The sequence below is a fragment of the Solanum pennellii genome, chromosome 5 (genome assembly GCF_001406875.1).
Source record: "Solanum pennellii chromosome 5, SPENNV200".
NCBI lineage: Eukaryota > Viridiplantae > Streptophyta > Magnoliopsida > Solanales > Solanaceae > Solanum > Solanum pennellii.
Genome location: NC_028641.1, coordinates 3,472,696 through 3,493,162, shown reverse-complemented (window position 1 = coordinate 3,493,162; position 20,467 = coordinate 3,472,696). Strand labels below are relative to the sequence as shown.

Sequence of the window (20,467 nt, the reverse complement as noted above, 5' to 3'; positions counted from 1 at the left end):
GATCATTTTTTTAAAAAAAATTCCACCTCAAAAATTAAAAAAAAAGACTAAGCCATATTTTATTTAGTCTTGCTTTTTGTGATCATTATTTTCCAGCCAATCTTACACATATTTCTAACAAAGCAAAGACTAAATAAGCAACCATTCAAAGCACTATGAAGAAATTTTGTACAACTAACAACATTATACTTTGTGTAATTCCACAAATAAGGTCTGAAGAGGGACAAATATACATATACAAATCACTTTATCCCTATCTCGTGGAGATAGAGAGAGTTGATCGAGAACTCGATTCTTCTACTGATGAGATCAATTTTACTTCTGACCTTGAGGAAGAATATAGGTAAGGTGTTGGAGGAATTTGCAAAGAGTTCAAGTCCCCTTCTAACATTTCGACAACTTTAGTCATAGATGGTCTATTTGCAGGACCAGTTTGGATGCACCATAGACTCACTATCACCATCTTTCGCACACATTCTTTCTCCTCTCCATTCATTATCCCGATTAGTTGAAGTTCTTCGTCTAGTTCAATTCGTTGATAAAGCCAATCTGGAAAGTATACTTCACTCGTTCGATCAACAACATTTTTCCTTCCTCCAACCATCTCTAACACCATCATTCCATAGCTATAAACATCAGACTTGTGTGATACACCTCCCAAGTTTCTACAAACAATTTCAGGAGCAATATAACCGATAGTCCCTCGTGCACCTAACATTGACACTATACTTTCCTTTTTTACGCAGAGTTTAGCAAGGCCAAAGTCAGATATTTTAGGACAGAAGTCTTCATCAAGAAGTATGTTATGAGGCTTGATATCAGTAGAGATGGAACAGGTTAGGACTGCTCATAAGTTGGAACGTGAGGAACTGCTTGCTGAGAACTGCAGGATTAAGGAAGAACTCTCTCAAACTCAGGCTGCATTACGTCAAGAACAAGCAGTGAATTCCGGGCATCTACAAAGCATCATGGGGTTGCTAACCAAGGGATCTTCAAACTCTTCTACATCCATGGCACCCTCTGTTTAATCAATCCCCATATATGCATTATCTTATAATTTTTGGTTTTTCTAGTTAAAGACTGAAGTAGACATTACTAATTTTTGTATGTATTTTGGTTTGATGTCTAACTCTTGATGTTACTACTGATTTTGTTTGATGATCTATTCTAGTATGCATATATACTTGGGTTTCAATGTTTTTTTTTGGCTAATGGCAAAAGGGGGAAGCAGCCTGCAAGATTTGTAGGATGATATTAAAGTGTGCTCTATATGTTGATTGATGTGTACCTATTCAAATGCAAGCTGATTATTTGCCATAGTCAAAAAGGGGGAATGTGTTAATCTTGAGATTTTGAATATGGCAAAATTGAATTGAACAGGTAGTGCAACATGTTCCTGTGAAATATTGCAGCAGGTATGCTAGTGGCGGCGTACGTGTGGAAACTTATATGTACGTTTGTGTTTATAGTAGTTTTACTTGGTTAAGGAAAACTATTAAAAACAAATTTGAGTACAATAAGGTTTCGAGAAAAAGAGTTAGTAGAAGTCAACAAGGATTTGTAGAAGACAAATACAAAGTTGATTTGTACAAGGATTGGCTGAATTTCTGGTCTATAAATAGAGAGCTATTTTGATCAGAAAAACTTGCGCACCTACAAAGAGAGAGCTTCAAAACACGATCAAGAGAGTTGAGAGAGTTTTGTTAAAATCTTTTGAGTGCTGCGAGTTGAGTGTTAACGTTGTAAGATTGTATTCAAGAGTTTGTTTACAATCTAGGTAGTAGATTTGCTTGACAAGTTAGAGTACTTGAAAAGCATTGAAAAGATAGAAAACTAGGGAGTAGTTTTTTGTCTTGATTAGAAGGAGTTAGAGTTTATAATTCCTTAAGAGCTAAAGAAGTTGTAATCTTTGTATTACTTGAATTTTACAATTAATACAAAGTGTTGTTCAAAATAATTATTGTTAAGTTCGTCAAGCAGATACAAACAAGTAGTTAATACGTGTTCCTTTAAAGAATTCAGGAGGGTAGAATTCCAACAGTAACCATATCCTCCTTGGCCTAGCTTGTTTTTGAAGCTACTAGTCATCCTTTTGATGTCTGAATAACTATATCTCATCGGAGCATATGGCCCGTAGTTCTTCAAAAATGCTTCAATATTTTGATGATCCTCAGCTTTCGATTCCCAAAACCTAAGGTACTTATGCCAGAAAATCTTTTTTCTGAAGCAGAACAGCAAAATCAAGATTCCAATGCAACCGAGAACTGCAACTATACGAAGGAAAATGAAGTCATACACCAGTGAAGAGTGTCTATTCGGGACAATGCAACTAGTACAGTTTTACAAAAGAGTTAGTTACCTGTGGCTAAAACAACGATCCATGGTCTACGAAGATGGTGCTTTCCTGCAATACGAAGAACGAATAAATAAAGAGTACTAAGATGAATGAATTAGGCATATTTTACTTCTTGAATACCTTTGCCTTGATCACTAACAGAACAAACAAATTTGTTGTTACTATCAACTTGACATCGTCCTCCCCACTCGAGTAACACTGATTACATGTATTAGATACAGTCCATCCAAGAGAAACATCAGCAGCCAACATATCGAACAGGTTACTATTGTTCGATTTTGATTCATAACCTGACACCATAGGCAAATGAATCATTGAACATTGAGTAGGAAGAGTAGATCCAACAGAAGAAACAGACGAATGGTTATAGTACAAAGTGAAACTTTCGCAACCATTGTAGCTTTGAAAGCCCTCGTACGAGATATCATTACTAGTATTGCATTTAAACAAGGCGAGGAAAGGGTAGACACTGTAAGTGATTATAGGAGATATTGGTAGAGATAGATTTCTCTCGAAAGATCGACAACTCTTTTCCTTTAAGAGATTTTCAAGAACAGGATCCTTAATTTTGACAAAAGCATTCTGTTTTTCAACAACTTGATAGTTAACTCCTTCCAATTCGATCACCGGATTGGGATAAGTATCACAATCAACTTTACACAATCCGCAATCAGGTTGATCGGGTTTGTAGAAAGGAAAACTCAGAATTTCTGAACTCCCACATTGGAATTCTTGAGGACAGTTTGAATAAGGTGTGTTCTGTCCTTGAACAGAATCAAAACATGTGTGATGAAACAGAACGAAGACGAAAAGCCAAGAAGCTAAATCCATGACGATAAACGACTAACCAGTACCCCTTATGTTTAAAAGAAGAAAAACAACAACATGAGAAGCAACATATCATATAATATGTGCTTAGTATCATTTGAATATATAACTTTGGAGTTTGAAAGAGTAAACAGAATTCCTTACTCGATCTTCTGTGGTAACTAAACCAACTAAGGACTATTCTCCTCATGTTTTCAAATGAGTCATTTTCATTTCTTTCATTGAATAGTCTCTAACTTGAAATATAGGTAACTTTTATAGACTTGCATTGTTCACTAGAATTCCTATTTGGCATATGTTAAACTTCAATGTTGTTAGTTTGACTTGGAAGTTTCTTACTACAACTTGTTGTATAGGTAATCTACTCGAGCTTCATTTTACGCCTTTGTGAATTAAGGGTCTTTGGTAGGTATTGACCAACCTTTGCGCGGAAGAATCAACTTAGTTGATTTGAGGAAAAGGAACTGTGCAAACGATCTAGGTCTGTATTCAGAGTTGATGTTTAGTCACTCCAAGAGTGGAATCAACAACTCGACTCGCGTTTTAGAAAACCATTGTTAGTGTTCAGGACTAACAATAAGGGGGAAATATTGTCAAAGCTTCATTTAACGCCTTTGTAATTCTACAAGTGTGTTCCTGGAGAAGGCAGGATATATGCAGATCTTAACCCTACCCACCCGTTGTGGGGTTGAGAGGAATGCCTTATATAGTTCGGAGTCTTTCATTTATGGTAGAAACTAATAATTTGACTTCATCTCTAAGGCATGGTTAAGATCTACGTACAATCGTACACTTTGACAAACTTTACTATTTGGGAGTATGTTGTTTGTAATTGTTGCAACTTTTTGTAATATTTTTTCTTATTAGATACTTTAGTGTAAAATATGTTAATTGTTTGGTGATTTGAGATTGATTTTGATGGAAACTTGGAGGTTTGAATTGTTTTTTTCTAGCTATTTGGACTTTGGAGTATAATATTGTTACACATATTCTGTGATTTGTGATTTTTTTTGGTTGATTGAAAGTTATGAAAATGACATAAGTGGTGTTTTTCAAAGACTTTTCATAGATAGCTCATATACGTCAAAAATAGCTAAAGAAAAAAAAGAAATCATCTAGAAATTGTTATTACTATGCCGGTTTCAATTTGTTTATATAATTTTGATTTGAACACAAAATTCAAGAGAAAAAAAAAGAGAAAGATTTTTGAATTTTGTTGCTTTAAATTAAAGATACATAGAATGTACTAAAATATCTTTCAATCTTGTGATCTTAAACATGTCATATGAGAAGTTGAAATTGAATAAGTATACATTTATAAATTCAGTAAATAATATACACGTTACATTTAAAATTCAATTATTAGCACTTAGAGGTCGTTTGATAGCTGATTAGAGGTATATAAATATTAGTAGGACATGATTAATTATAAGTAAATCTATGTACTGTATTACACAAATTAATATTAGTTATTATTTATGCGGAGATTAATTTATTCATGTATTAGTCATTCCATCTTCTTTCCCGCATAAAATAATTTTATTCATGTTTGGTTTAAATTCCAAACCAATCATAATATTACTTTTATACCTGAATAATTTATCTCTTAATCAGCTACCAAACATAGTTTTACTTATGCAGAATTTAATACTTCCATCACTCACGCCTAAACGATCTACTAAACGACCCCTCGAAAATAAGTTTTTTCGAGAATAATTATCTCACCATCAATTTGAATTAAAAATTAACACTATAATTTCGAAACAAAACAAAAAAAGTAAAAGAAATTCATAAGCTTGTGAGTTGTGACCACTCATTTATGGTCCCCTCTATCCAAAACATATATGTGGTCAATAATTAACTGTCAATCAAATAACAATATATATAACAGAAATAACCACTTCTGTTAATAAAATTTTCAATTTTAACCCAAAGTTTTTCACTTTCACTTCACTCTATGTATTCTCTTCATTTCCATTTCACAATCAAACCAAAAAACTATGAAATCAATAACAAATTATCATCAATTTGTTCATGGAAATCGAGTTTTTCATCTTCGAAATACGTTAAATTTGATTCGAAGAATGAGAATTTCAGAACTTATTATTATAGAAAAGGGGATTTTTTAGGAGGAGATGCAATGGGAGTAGAGAAAAATGTTGGATGTGAAGTGGAAGTTGTTTCGTGGAGAGAACGAAAGATTAAAGCTGAGATTTTGGTGAATGCTGATGTTGATTCTGTATGGAATGCTCTTACTGATTATGAAAGGCTTGCTGATTTCGTCCCGAATCTTGTTAGCAGGTAATAGATGCAATGTATCTCCTTTTTGCTAATAAATGATACTTGTGTTGTAAAACGGAGCGAGGATTTGAAGCTTATGAGTTTGGGATATTAGGGGTTAGGTGTGAAGCTAGGTAGGGTCGAGGGGTTCATCTGAATATCCTTCGTTGAAAAATTACACTATTTATACATGGTTGATATTTTTTATGTGTATATATAGTAGACGTTGAACTTCTTTCGGCTTCTTTGTGTGTTTATTTATTCATATTTTGAACCTATTTTAGTGAAAATTCTGGCTCCGCCAGTGTTTAGATGTGCACTCTCAAAGTTATAGTGCTTATGTGAGAGTTGAGGACAAGTTTGAGTGTGTGTTTATGTATTATGACTTTTTACATATTGAATGTATTCTTAAAACAAATATAGGATTTGAATCAAAACTACTGGTTTTGGCAAAACCAACATCCTAAGCTCTACATTCGATCCTGTTACCGAGGGGTGTGACCTAGTGATCAATGAAGTGAGTGGAGAATCGTGAGGTCTTATGCTTAAATTAATACAGAGGCACAAAAAATGCTATGTGATTTCTTCCTATAGCATTGATAGACAGAGTTACTTGGATATCTATATTAGTGAGGAGCTAACAGGTACCTGGCGGAATAGTCAGGTGCGGGCAAGCTAGCTCAAACACCTCATTTTGTTTTTCGTGAAGTTCGTACTTTGAACATATAATCATCTATGGGTTGTGACACATTCACTGGAATCAGAGACATACCTACAACTTACTGCAATGAGAGGCTGTCTTTGGCCTTTGTTCTTCTGGTACAATTCGGAATAAACACATTCGGTACAAACAGTAGAGATGGATATCTGTTACGGGCGTCTCTAGAGTCTTTGCTGACATCCATATTATCTTGAAGTTCTCTGTTTGTCATATCGTCGTGGTTCTGATGATTTTTTGGGATATACTTTGCACTACATACTGATGCATGAATCACTTGTTAATCACAGTAGGAGAATTCCTTGTCCACGTCCTGGACGCATTTGGTTGGAGCAAAGAGGTATCCAACGATCACTCTATTGGCACATAGAAGCTCGCGTTGTATTGGATCTCCAAGAATTCATTAAATCGGTAAGCTTATGAAATCTCTGTGTATGATAGTTCATCTGAGTTGGGTGTCTAAACCAAGAGCTGTGTTTTACATTACTCTTGTATAAATTTAGGATAATGTTCGCGAGCTCCATTTCTCTATGGTTGACGGTGACTTCAAGAAGTTTGAAGGCAAATGGTCTGTGAGAGTTGGAACAAGGTACGATCTTTATCGAAGGCAGCAGAACTTGTTATTCCTCATTTTCCTTTCATGTCGTCTTCAAGAATAATGTAGAGACCTGCAAATGCCTTTTCTTTTCAGGTCTTCAACGGCTATACTAAGTTATGAAGTTAGTGTCATACCGAGGTTCAACTTTCCTGCCATTTTCTTGGAGAGGATTATCAGGTCAGACCTCCCGGTAAATCTTCAAGCGCTGTCTTGTAGAGCTGAAAACAGTTATCAAGGTTATCAGAATGTTACCAAAGAGGAACCTGGTTCTTACCTTATTGATCATGTCACATCCCACGAAAATAAATCTTCGGGTGAACACTTGAAGGAAAAGTTTGTCAAAGCCACTTTTGGCCCGTCGACACCAGTTACAAGTGACGTGACTAATAATTGGGGAATATTTGGGAAAACTTGCAGACTTGACAAGCCATGTGTGGTGGATGAAGTCCATCTCCGAAGATTCGATGGTCTACTGGTAATTAAATAGACTGTATACGTTGACTTACCTTTTCCTGTGAAGCTGTATTGTTTTGGTAGTCCCTTTGATAAATTTATTTTGGGGTGAAGGAAAATGGAGGTGTTCATCGTTGCGTTGTTGCTAGTATTACAGTAAAAGCTCCAGTTCGCGAAGTATGGAATGTTTTGACTGCTTATGAAAGTCTTCCCGAGTAAGTTTTCAGGGCCTTCTTCTAATATAATTTCTGGCTTTTTCATCATACTAACGGTAATTCATCCCAAACTGTTGCAGGATAGTTCCGAATTTAGCAATCAGTAAGATCTTATCACGAGACAACAACAAAGTTCGCATTCTTCAGGTAAATGACAGAGTGAATAATACGTTGTGTATTGCAATGAGATTTGTTTCTCGAATATTGGGTGATGCTTCTACTTGTCCATTTCCAGGAAGGATGCAAGGGTCTTCTATACATGGTTCTCCATGCACGTGTCGTTCTAGACTTATCTGAACTCATAGAACAAGAAATTAGCTTTGAGCAGGTGGAAGGAGATTTCGATTCTTTTGAAGGAAAATGGATCTTAGAGCAATTAGGCAGTCATCATACTCTATTGAAGTATAGTGTGGAGTCAAAAATGCATAAGAATTCGTTTCTTTCCGAAGCAATTATGGAAGAGGTTAGCATCCATATCTACTCCCTTCATCATCCATTTAACATTGAAATTTATGTTAAGTGGATCTTGAGCCTAACTCGCATCAATAAATCTGCAGAAAATATTACAAATTAGAATGCCTTATGTGCTTTCTTCTGTCATTTTTAGGTCATATACGAGGACCTTCCCTCAAACTTATGTGCAATCCGAGATTACATTGAGGAACGAGAGACTGAGAAACCTCTTGAAAAATTTAACCATGATGAATTCCGAGAGGCATCGGTTAGTTCATCAATGAAGGATTCATCTGTTTATTTTGATAGGCAAGCTGGGCAGAATTCAGATAATAGTAGTTTACATTCACCTAGACAAAGGCCGAAAGTTCCAGGGTTGCAGAGGGATATTGAAGTTCTTAAAGCTGAGCTCTTGGCTTTTATTTCCGAACATGGACAAGAAGGATTTATGCCTATGAGAAAGCAACTCAGGAAACATGGAAGAGTGGATATTGAAAAGGCGATTACACGTATGGGAGGTTTTAGAAGAATTTCTTCATTGATGAATCTATCTCTTGCTTACAAACACCGGAAACCAAAAGGTTATTGGGATAGCTTGGAAAATTTACAAGAGGAGGTTAGTTAACAGTTCTCCGTACGTATTATCAACTTCTCATTTCATGCAAAAACTGTGAATACATGCAAAAAAAAAAAAACAGCATAAGATACTGATCAATGCAGGAAAAAATCGAGTTTCACTTTTACGAGATTTAACCAACCTAGTTGCATTTCATATTTTCTTGGTTATTTTGATTGAGCTTGGAAATGATCTGCAATTTCTCAGATCAGTCGATTCCAGAAGAACTGGGGAATGGATCTATCGTATATGCCTAGTAGAAAATCCTTCGAACGTGCAGGTATGGAACTAGATTACAATGCAAAAGACGTAATGTTTCCCAGGCCTAGAGTTGCTCTAGTTCTTCACCTCACGAATACTTCTGATTTGTACTAGTTATCTCCTACAGGCCGATATGATATTGCTCGTGCATTAGAAAAATGGGGCGGCCTTCATGAAGTTTCGCGTCTTCTGTCACTTAAGGTAAGGCATCCTAACAGACAAGCAAGCTTTGCCAAAGAGAAGAAAGTTGAATTATTAGCTAATGATGTAAATTGTGAAACGATATCGTCTAATCCTTTTGTTGCACAAGATGCAAAGAAATGGCTCATGAAACTCAAGGACTTGGACATAAATTGGGTGGAATGAGTATTGAGTTTTGTTTCACTTTCTTCTAAAAGCATGACAACAACTAATTTGTAGCGAGTGTATATATATCAATCAAGTATGTTTCAATTCCACACTAGTTTGAGTTAACTTCTGTCTTTGCTGCTGCATAAAAATTGAATACAGAACAAATCATTTTGATTGAAGGCTATCAGGTACTATATTTATGCCAATGTGTGAATAGTAAAATTATTACTAATATGCAAGGAACCGTAATAACAACAATAAGGTGAGGTCACCTAAACATAGTGAACCACAAATGATATCAGATATCAAAAACCAAAGATTACACGAAACATGGAAACAAACAAAAGAATAACAACAACAAGTGGGGTCTGGGGAGCTGTGTTACTCGGACTCTTCAAAAAAGCTACAGGGTGTGTGCCGGATCCTCCAAAAGTAATGCATTTTTTGAGTATCAGACACGGGTGAGACTTCATTTTTGGAGAGTCCAGCTGGGGAGGGTATAGTGTACGTAGACCTTAGCTTACCCCTACCTTGGAAGTTACATGGGTTGTTTCTGATAGACCCTCAGCTCCAGTGGCGTAGCCACATGGTAATTGGACACCCTTCATCGGAAAATACCGTATATATATAAGTAAAATGATCCACGAAATGATTAAATAACATATTTTGGACAACTTTAACACAATAAGCTATTGTAGCCTAGTGGTTTCACCTCTTTGGAATGAGGTAGTGCTCGTGTGTTTGAATCTCACCAGTTCTTTTTTTAGAAGAGTTTTTACTGTGCTATTTCTGGACACCCTTTGTGAAATTTCTGACTCCGCTACTGCTCAGCTCTACTAGGAAAAGCATCTCTAAGTTGATCTTAAAAGACATATCGAACGTGAATAAATCATGGAAAAATACTCGTAATTGAGGAAGCAAACAAAAGAGGAAGACTAAAAGTCATATGGAATTATCCTATACTCGAACAAAATGATTCCTATCTCAAGAAAAGGAATACTAGATATTATGTTAATTGTTCAGTGGAATTTTTTTTTATTGTTATTATCCAGTCAACTTAGTGGATTAGGAAATTTCTCAGAAAATCAAAATTAAGAGTATGAGAGTTCTCTTTGAACTTAGATTTTCTTTCTTTGTCATGGAAATCTGGGAAACTTTGCATTTTGACTAAAGATAATTGCAATAACAGAAATTTAAATCTTCGTTAAATATATCCATTTTTTATGAAGATCTAGACAGATTATTACAACAATATTGGTTGAACCAAACTTCTCTAGTTGTCTTAATATTTGATCTACTATACTGATATGAACACATTAAGACTAGGGCAACTTTAGTACTGAAGAATCGATTTCAGTTATTGTGGGAGAATATAGGTAAGGCTTGGGAGGCATTTGCGGAGAGTCTTCTTTCCTTTCTAACATTTCCACAATCCTCCTCATCGATAATGATTTGTGAGATCAGTCTGCATACGCCATAAACTCACCATCACCATCTTTCTTGCACATTCTTTATCCTCTTCATTCATTATTCCGATTAGTTGAATCTCTTCGTCCAGTTCAATTCGTTGCGCTCAATTCCAACGTCAACATTTTTCTTCGTCCAGCCATCTCTAGAACCATCATTCCATAGCTAAAGACGTCAGACTTGTGAGAGACACCTCCCAAGTTTCTGCAAACAATTTCTGTAGCAATATAGCCGATAGTCCATTGTGTACCTAACATTGACACGATGCTCTCCTATTTTATGCACAATTTGACAAGATCAGATATTTTCGTACAAAAATCTTCCTCAAACAAGATATTATGAGGCTTTATAGCGAAATGCAAAATCAGAGTGGTACAACCACAATTTAAGTACTCCAATCCTCGAACAATGCCTAGTGCAATTTTGTGCAGTATTGGACAACCTAACTGACAAACCCTATCGGATCTTCCCTCATAGATAATTTTTTCAAAAGATCCATTTGACATGAAGTAATATACAAGAGCTTTTGTGACCCTCAAAACAAAATCCCACAAGGCTCACGATGTTAAATGTTCTGCTAATACTTGCCACCTCGTTACTTCACCACTGTCTTTTAGATATTAAAGTATATCGAAAAATACAAATTTCAAAGCATAATGTATATTAATCTTATATTTTAATGTCCTTACTCTTACATTCAAAAATGATTTAATATTTGTAAAGTTAAAATATAGGTAGTTTTGATACTATTTATATAATAGCTACTTTATATTAAACATGCATACATGTTTCTCTATGATGTAAAAGAAAACAATATTTCTTCAAAATGTTTTCTTTATAGAACATCACACACAAATTTTATATTAGATTTGAGATGTATTTATCTACCTGAAAAAGATAATGCAAAAGAAAAAAAACTCCTAATTGTGTTTAAATAAAACCAATTGAATTAGTATTATCTGTGCTATTAAGTGGTTATTTGGTCTTTTCTCTTAAAGATATTGCTAGAAAATTACTTCAACATTTATGATCTGGACATTTCATTAAGTCATTAGGGCAGTAAATATTATATTATGATTGATTATAATGTAACTTTTTATTTAAGGTCTTTCCACTTGTAATGCGATACATGTTTTACTATTTAATGATTAATTAAATGATTATAATATTATTCCCTCCGTTTAAAAAAGAATGACCTCCTTTCCTTTTAGTCTGTTTAAAAAAGATGACCTCCTTCAAGTCCAACACCCATACAATTCTAAATGCTTCATTGAAGAAAATTTTTATAATGGAGAAATTAAGCAAGAACGAAAAGTTGAGGATATCGCAAAGGAAGTCTTCATGCTCGATGTTAAATTTTGCAACTTCTAACTCTCTTATTTTCTCATGTTAAATTGTGCAATTTCCATAATTCGATTTTCTATTTGAGATTGCGTCTTTATAATTTGGTTCTTAAATAGAAGTAAGAAATGATCATTTAAATTCAAATTTTAATTCTGAAATTGTTTTCTTCATTAAAGTGATGAATAACTTTTAATATCATAATTTTTCAAATTCCTTCATTATGAGATTTATGATTACGATAAAAAGCAATATCAATGTACTCATTTATCAAGAAAATGATAATTTAATTATTAAAGGGTTTAAGAACTTCAAACTCTACCATTAAGTGATTAAAATATTTATATTCAATCAAATTTTAATTTAGCAGAGGGACAAAATGATAATTCAATTTTTTATTTTGAAGCTTTCCACTTAGCATAATACTAATCCTGGACACGTGCTTCGTACGTGAGTAACTTGAAAACATTATATACGGTATATTAAGAAAATTACACGATAATAAATATCACAAATTATTTAACAAAAAAATTACAATTTAAATATATGAACAATCAACCTATTGTTTTAAGCCAATCCAAACATACTCTAAGAACTAAACTGCAAAGACTTGGGATTGGAAAAGTCTATGCATTAATTTTGAATTGATTAGAATCTAAGAATTTTTTTTCTCTTTCTTGTATTATTTAAACTGACTTTTCCTTTCTGGTCACAATTTTTTTTTTTTGATAATGGAGAAATTCGTCTAATGACCCATCCTTTGAATCAATCACAACCTTTTGAACTCGGTACATAATGGGTCCGCACCTTTACCCTTCTCCACTTAAATACCAGACTTCACTTTGCATGGTGCGGGCTTAAATCTGTGACCTAAGCCACAAATCTTCCACTTTTAGCCACTCAAGCTAAGTTTGGGGGCCCTTTTTGGTCACAATTAGATGTAGTTAAAATCTTGTATCTATTCAGTTATGGATAATTTATGTCCAAACAGATACATGGTGTGCATATATTGATTTGGTTTAAATATCGAGTGCATATGAACTCCTCCCAATAATTGATCTTATTATACTATTTTGGATACCGACCGACACTAATGTTGCATTTGAATAATTCAAGATATGAAGAAGCAAACAAAAGAAAAAAAGACCAAGACATTCGGAATTCCCTCATGCTAAAAGAAAAAGATAATACCTCAAGAGAAGGACGAGTAGATATTAACTTAATTGTTAAGTTAAATTCCTCTTTTGTCATTAGTACAACCAAAAACAACAAACTCAGTGTAATCTCACGAGTGGAGTCTAGAAGGGTAGCGTCAAGTGTGTAAGCAGACCTTGAGAAGGTAGAGAGGTTGTTTTACATAGACCCTCCGCTCAAACACAGATGAAAAAAGATGATGTAGCAACAAGCAAGGAACAACAAGAAGAAAATACATCTTTTAGATTAATCTCATAACTACTATCACACTTCTTTCATTTGATAGAACCTATTTACATTATTGGCTGACATATAGTATTATGCTCTGATGCCAATGTTCAATAAATCACTTTTGAATTTAACTAAGATATGAGGCAGGTATCAGAAAGAATTACTGTAACAAAATTGTAGACACACTTGGCAACGATGCACGAGTTAAGTGACTTTAACACCACTTGGTCGTTTTCCTTCCATGGCATCCTTCTTATTGCAACAGTCAGCACATAGAAATGGACCTTGCCAAGGCTTTGAGCTTGTCGAGAAAATTGAACCAGCATGTACTGATATGCCTTCACTTGCAGCAAGATCGACCTGACAAACAGCACAGATGAAGAGACCGGACATTGATGGACCATTTGAATCCTCACTCCCCAATCTGCAATCCACATAATAACACAACGATCAAACTCTTCTTCTTGGAAACATTCGTAGAAAGTTGAGAAAAAAGAATACTGAGATCCGAGGGAAACATGCCAACCACCTCGTATCTATGTAACGAGACCACATTTAGGCTAAATCTCAACGCTTATTAACATGGTTGAATAGTTATGGTACTTAACAATCAATCTTGTCTAATTTATTCAATTCAAAATCAACAGAAACAAAAAGCTTCATGAAGTATTAATAAGGTTTCAAAGTTCCGGAGAATTCTGACCTTTCAGCAAGCATTGCTGAGCCTTCTTCAAACAGTTCCTCTACAATGCCTACAGCTGACAGCTTTTTTGATAGTTTAGCAGCAGATTTATGCGACTTTCTTCTGAAGAAAAGAGATCGGAGCTTGTTATACTTCTTGGGCGGAGTTGCAGGCTGTACAGTGTTATCGGGAGGTATTATGTCAACTACTATGCATGTTGTGTCATCCTTCAACCCTCGTGTCCTCAAAGCTTCCTAGACAATCAACGACGTAAATGAGTTAAAGATATCATCCTAAGTACTTGTTATCGATGCAAAGATGCGTGTGAGTTCCACTACCTTCACAACTTGTCTAGCAGCAAGCTCAGCAGGCAAGCCATGACAAGACTTGGCAGCCATGTCTGATGATACGGCATCCCAAACTCCATCAGATGCAATAATTAGCCTTCCACCTACAGTTGATAGCTTCAAAATGTTTTGAAAAGGTTAGGGCCTGAGCCATTCATGAATTAACTCGTCTCTACCTGAGACATCAGATATAGAACAGAAAATAGTACACCGGGATTTGGTAGGAAGGTAAATCTTAAGATGGTCTAAAAGAGAGTAAGAAAAGAAAAGCAAAGCAAGGTATTACTTTCACTTGTTTGACATATGGTATTGGAACAATGAATTCTCCTACATCCATATCTCCAATTGATCTTGAAAGGCATAAACCTCCTGGCCAACAGCGAAGAGGACCAATCTGCAGATGCAAAATGGAAGTTTTATTTCACACCCGTGATATGATATCGGAGATGCAAAATTTACAACACACCTCAGTACCACCAAAAATACAAAGTCTTCCTACTTCGCCTCCACTTGCTGTGACACGCTCCCTTCTGCAATTAATTAAGAGATGATGAACATTTTCTGATCAACACACCAGATGGAATGATTTAGAAGATGGACACTTACTCCTCTGCATTTTCTTCAAGCCTGTGATCTACAGTTAATTCTGAAACAGCACCACCCTGAGTATCCAAAATGCAGCGTGAATCTCCAACAGACGCAACTGTCACGGTCCATCTATCAACTATCACAAATGTAGCTGTAGTTCCAGATGTTTGTCCTGCAGTGACAAATAAAAGTTATATACATTAGCACTATTGAATCATGAAATCAAAATAAAATAGCTATAAAGTGAAATGCAGCACAAATTTCATGCCTTTCTTCTGGAACTCCTTGTCAGTTTTCACAAACCCTACAACTAGTGCACGAGGCAAAGCTTGAAGCCACTCATCCCTCCCGAGTCCACAAGGAATGGCACCCAAAACATGATTTAGTAGATGATCCCTTGAGTACACTGCGGCTGCTGTTCCATTATGTCCATCAAAGATCTGACAGAAAGAAGAATTACAATGGAAAATTAATCAACTGAAGAATCCAGCTGCAAGGACCATCATATTACCTGAACCTGAAACAAAATTCGACCAGCAAACAATTTCGGTCCCGAAAGTAATATTGAACCATATCAATACTTAACAACCTTGAATAAAATGGAAAGACTATGGAACATACAAAGCAAATACAGTGACAAGACCGTCAACCTTCAGTCACTAGTCCAACTTTAAAAAACAATTCTACTGAATAAATCCAAATAATGATTTTAAATGGCCTATAGATAGAATGGGTGACATCAAACTGGATTAATAGGTGTATGGAACCAATGCAAGAAAGACTGGAAATTTTACATGTAATCGATTGATTAAGACGACAAGTTTGTCTAGTAGAAGATAGAGAAATGAATAAATGTATCAGGGTGCAATGAACCTGAAACTAAGTGAAATTGATACAAAAATTCACATCTCAACCCCGATTAATGTGGTAAAAGATGGAGTTTGATGGGGGAAAAAATGGAGAAATACATACCGCAAACACAGAGAAGGCGGATGAAGGATTGCCATGAATTCTCTGGCAATCTGTCGTCATCAGATAATAATCCTCACCTTTCTTAGACTGAGCTGCACATCCGTATCTTACAGTTGGCTTCTCCATTTTTTCATTCCGCAATTCTCTGCTTATCAGTGCTGCTAATGGCACAAGATCATGATCAGATCTATGCCTCTCTTGTCTTGACCCCATTTTCGACCTACAAACTATTCCAAGTTAAATCTCCCTAATTCCAACACGACGTTGAAACTTATACCTTCTTATAGTCGAATCCAGAGAATATGAACCTCCCACGTTCTTCTTTTCTTTTAATCCTGAGATCACTTCTATTTTTTCACATCTCAGCTCATCAGAATAGCTCCACAATAGTCAAGAATAGAATCCTTAATCAGTCTATTCGATCCAACAAACATTTACTCCCTGACAACCTCCCAAAGCTTCAAACTTGAACCCCAAATACAATCATACACCACATAAACAACATGAAACTTCAAGAACTTCCAAACAATTTCATTCCCGAAGTTTCAAACTTGATCCCCAAATTCAACCACAAAAACACCTAGAACAAGTACATAAACAACATGAAACTTCAAGAACCTCCAAACTCCATTCCCAAATAACTCTCCCAAAGTTTCAAACTTGATCCCCAAATCCAATCACACACACAACAAAGCCATCAGATCAAACACATAAACAACATGAAACTTCAAGAACTTCCAAACAATTTCATTCCCTATAAAGAACTCTCCCAAAGTTTCAAGCTTGATCCCGCAATTAAACCACAAAAACAACTAGAAACTAATGCATAAACAGCATGAAAAACTTCACGAAGCTCCTAACACTTTCACTCCCAAGAACTCTCCCAAAGTTCCAAACTTGATCCCCGAATTCAACCACAAAAACACCTACAACAAATACATAAACAACATAAAACTTCAAGAACCTCCAAAGTTTCAAACTTTATCCCCAAATCCAATCACACACAACACAAAAACACCAAAACAAACATACAAACAACATGAAACTTCAAGAACCCCTTAACAATATCATTCCCAAATAAACACTCTCCTAAAGCTCAAAACTTGATCCTCAAACCCCATCAACACCAAAACAAACACATCAACAACACCAAAACATCAAGAATCTCCTAAAAATTTCATTCCATTTGACTCCTGTTTTAAAATAGCCCAAATTCCACCACACACACACACACCGCAGTACACTTGGATATTACCTTGTAAAGACAATGCCTTTTTTAACTTACTATGTTTTCCCCCACAAACAAAACCAAAATTCAGATCTGATAGTGACTGCAGAGACAAAGAATTTCACTCCAAGTTAACAAATTTAATACAAAAAACTAAAAAAAAAAAAAAAGAAGAAAGAAACAAAAAAACGCGGATTGCTGACAAGATATGAACTGTAATAAATCAATCATCAAATACCCATTACTTAAAAAAGTATTTTTTTCCCCTCAAAATAAACAAACATTCTTTGAATATTATACACATAAATCTCACATGATATAAACAAATGCTACCAAATTAAATAAAGATATAATCTTTTATGAGTAATTAACAAATAAACTACATAAAAATGTAATCTTTTTTAAAAAAATTGAACCTTTTTCTTGTTGACAATGGAAAGTGAAAGAGCTGACACTCTGAGGTACTATGAACTTTTTTTGTGTATATATTTTCTGTTGTTGTACCGATTTTCTAGTACAGATATAAGCTTTATCTATTTAACGAGACAAATTCAAGATTTAAACTTTATAATACGTGTATTTTTCAACTATTTTAGTAATGAAAAGTTATTTATTAACCAAAAAAAAAGATGAAATAGAAGGTAAAATAAATTCATTTTGAAGAATTCAACAATATATTTGGTTATTTTTTCATTAAAAAAACAAGATTTTAGGATATATTTATGGACTAATCGAATCTGAAAGGTCGAAAGTAATGACAAAAGCTAGCAAATTGAACCTTAAAATCAAATCGTCCTTGGTACATTAATGTTATTAATAATAGTAATAGTACGGATTAACCACTTTTTACAAGTGAAATTTTATGTTATATTTTGAAATTTCTTCAATCGAGTTGTAATATAATTTTTATAAAGTGATTTAATAATATATATAGTAATAGTATGGGGTAGGCACTTTTTACATGTGAAGCCTTATTTAAATGTCTTAGAAATTATGTAATAGATGATTATTTTTCAATTTCATAATGAAAAGTATTAGTTATATATATATATATATATATATATATACTTGATTCAAAAATGAGTATGGAATATCAAATTATTAAAAAAAATAAAGAAAAAAAGATAAATATATTTTTGAATTATCGTAAATGGTAATGCAAATATCCTTCGTCGATATTGGTGTTCATGTTGTTCAAAAACTAGAGCTTATATGAATGTTCACTCTAACGGCAGATTAAATAGGGACATATGTCGAGATCTTAACCGTCGATAAATATCGGATCAGTGGATAAGATTATGACACCGTGTATGTCCGATCGTATAAAGGGTATATGTGCTTTAACCTTTGGATGGCATGGACACCAATATCTCAAAAGTATGATCGAGAATATTTGCATATCATTTACGATAGTTCAGGTATATTTATTTTTTTTGTCAAATAAATAAAATAAGGTAAACTATTGGTTTAGGCATGTGATATAAAAATCAGCACGAGCAGAAGGATTTTGACACCTTTTGCCATGTGCTTCCTAAAGAAATCAGATTTTATTTTATTTTATATAAAATAAAATAAGTTCAGAAAAGAATGGATGTGTAAACTTCTTGATATATGGGTCTAATGAGAATCGAACCCCTATTAAGACCAAGTGACTACTTCAACTTAGTAACTTATATATTTTTATTTATATACAAGTTTTATTGGACGTGAAATAAGTTAAAAAGCGATTAACTTTTTGAAGTAGACAAAGTAGAATTTCTTTAAATTGTGTGGTTGTAGTTTGAAGCCTTTAAGAAGCAAGTAGGATATTACAAAGTCAATGTCATGGGGCCAAAGGAATGTTAGAAGATTATTAGGTTAAATTTCTAAGGAAGAAGACTTAAAAAGCAAGTCGACATTCAAGTATTGGTTCGTTGTTAAATCAGATGTTTCGAATTTGAGTTTGAATTTTTATATGAAATTGTTTTTGCTAGAGAGAGTTTTATCTTTTAATGTGAGAGTTCATGATACGAATTCAAGTTTTATCAGACTCTAATAAAAATACCAAACATCAAATTAAATTTTTTTAATTTTTTATTTACAAACATATGAAGAAGTTTCTGATTTGACTAATTCAAATTCGCATAAAGAAATATTTTCTAGGATTTGAATTGAGCAATTGTAAAAAAAAAAAATTAGTATATATTCATTTCACAATAATTCTTAATGGTGGCAAATATTGAGTATATTTTAATACCTAAAAGGAGTTTACTTTACAAGACTAATAATGGAATAATTATGGCTTCCAATAGGTATTTAACCAATTGAAAATTGAAACCTATTATTTGCCACTCATTGTAGGAATTTATAAGTTATCATTGAATAATAATACGTGTTTTTAAAGTATAGTCTATTTTCTTCAAATGGAAGGACTTTGCCTAAAAACTTTTTCATCATTAAAGTTCTAGTAGTTTTTTTCCCTATAATTATCATGTTATAGGGTTTTTTCCGATTTAATAGATCTTAATTATGTGGTATAAATTTAAATTAATCAGACTTCAAAAATGAATATCATACATCAAATAACAATACAAAAAACAAAACTAAGTGTTTTGCTTAATTAAAAGTTTCTCGTTCAAGTCGTGAGAACATAATTATTTTTGATAAGGAGCGTTTTACTTTCATGTTCAAACATTATAATTAACTTTTTCAAATATTATAATTAACTTTTCTGAAATAGAACAAGAATTCTAAGATGTCAAGTCACAAAATTAACTTGATGTAACAAGCATTTACTTTTCAATGCATTAATGGAAGAGGAAAAAAAAAACTGGTGAGTGGATTTTAGTTGGAAAAAGATATAATAAGTTTTATTTTATTGAAAATGACTTGAGATGACTTTGGCTAGACAATTGATGTTGTTACTCAACTTGGTGATTTGTGTGATTTCAAGTGCTTCACTACGCTAGCGTTTGGCCATAAATATTCAAATATTTTTGGCAAATATTATTTGGATGAAAATTTGGGTGAAATTTCACCATGTGTTTGGCCATAGAATTTGTGAAACATATTTCATTTTTTAAAAAAATATGATTTATACCTATAAGTTTTTAAAACTATCAAAACTAACCATAAATTTGTCTTACATAGCAAAATAGAAATCTCGATTTCCAATTTTCTCAAAAAACTCATTCCTAACTTCTATTAATCGTGGACCACTGATGGCATAACCTTTAAATCAGGACATCCTCGCATCATCATGCAAGACACTTATAAGGATTGATGTTTCTTCATCAGTCCATTTATCAA

General features: G+C 33.9%; 2 protein-coding genes and 1 pseudogene across 2 annotated transcripts; 1 reads left to right on the top strand and 2 right to left on the bottom strand.

Annotated features, from left to right (window-relative positions):
• Nucleotides 1–164: 164 nt before the first annotated feature.
• LOC107020063 lies at nucleotides 165–3,643 on the bottom strand (annotated as a pseudogene).
• A 1,448-nt stretch (nucleotides 3,644–5,091) lies between these two features.
• LOC107020807 lies at nucleotides 5,092–9,252 on the top strand. Its single transcript, XM_015221310.2, has 10 exons — nucleotides 5,092–5,485; nucleotides 6,473–6,593; nucleotides 6,686–6,771; nucleotides 6,874–7,255; nucleotides 7,348–7,448; nucleotides 7,529–7,595; nucleotides 7,684–7,911; nucleotides 8,056–8,517; nucleotides 8,725–8,797; nucleotides 8,906–9,252. The coding sequence occupies exons 1-10, from the start codon at nucleotides 5,142–5,144 to the stop codon at nucleotides 9,142–9,144; spliced, it is 2,103 nt and encodes a 700-aa protein (XP_015076796.1). The 5' UTR covers nucleotides 5,092–5,141; the 3' UTR covers nucleotides 9,145–9,252.
• A 4,036-nt stretch (nucleotides 9,253–13,288) lies between these two features.
• Nucleotides 13,289–17,325, bottom strand: LOC107019818 (probable protein phosphatase 2C 15). The gene is made up of 8 exons (XM_015220189.2): nucleotides 15,952–17,325; nucleotides 15,248–15,419; nucleotides 14,998–15,151; nucleotides 14,858–14,921; nucleotides 14,678–14,785; nucleotides 14,383–14,508; nucleotides 14,066–14,298; nucleotides 13,289–13,786 (listed from the first exon to the last, which is right to left on the bottom strand). The coding sequence occupies exons 1-8, from the start codon at nucleotides 16,162–16,164 to the stop codon at nucleotides 13,567–13,569; spliced, it is 1,290 nt and encodes a 429-aa protein (XP_015075675.1). The 5' UTR covers nucleotides 16,165–17,325; the 3' UTR covers nucleotides 13,289–13,566.
• Nucleotides 17,326–20,467: the final 3,142 nt, after the last annotated feature.

What these genes read in the sequence shown, in the direction of transcription:
- LOC107019818 (XM_015220189.2), bottom strand. Translation starts at nt 16,164, where the DNA reads ATGGGGTCAAGACAAGAGAGGCATAGATCTGATCATGATCTTGTGCCA. An exon ending in CCGCCTTCTCTGTGTTTGCG is followed by an intron (nt 15,420 to 15,951) that starts GTATGTATTTCT and finishes TCTTTCTGTCAG; the next exon opens with ATCTTTGATGGACATAATGG. An exon ending in CATATGTCAAACAAGTGAAA is followed by an intron (nt 14,509 to 14,677) that starts GTAATACCTTGC and finishes AACATTTTGAAG; the next exon opens with CTATCAACTGTAGGTGGAAG.
- LOC107020807 (XM_015221310.2), top strand. Translation starts at nt 5,142, where the DNA reads ATGTATTCTCTTCATTTCCATTTCACAATCAAACCAAAAAACTATGAA. An exon ending in TCCAAGAATTCATTAAATCG is followed by an intron (nt 6,594 to 6,685) that starts GTAAGCTTATGA and finishes GTATAAATTTAG; the next exon opens with GATAATGTTCGCGAGCTCCA. An exon ending in TGGAAAATTTACAAGAGGAG is followed by an intron (nt 8,518 to 8,724) that starts GTTAGTTAACAG and finishes GCAATTTCTCAG; the next exon opens with ATCAGTCGATTCCAGAAGAA.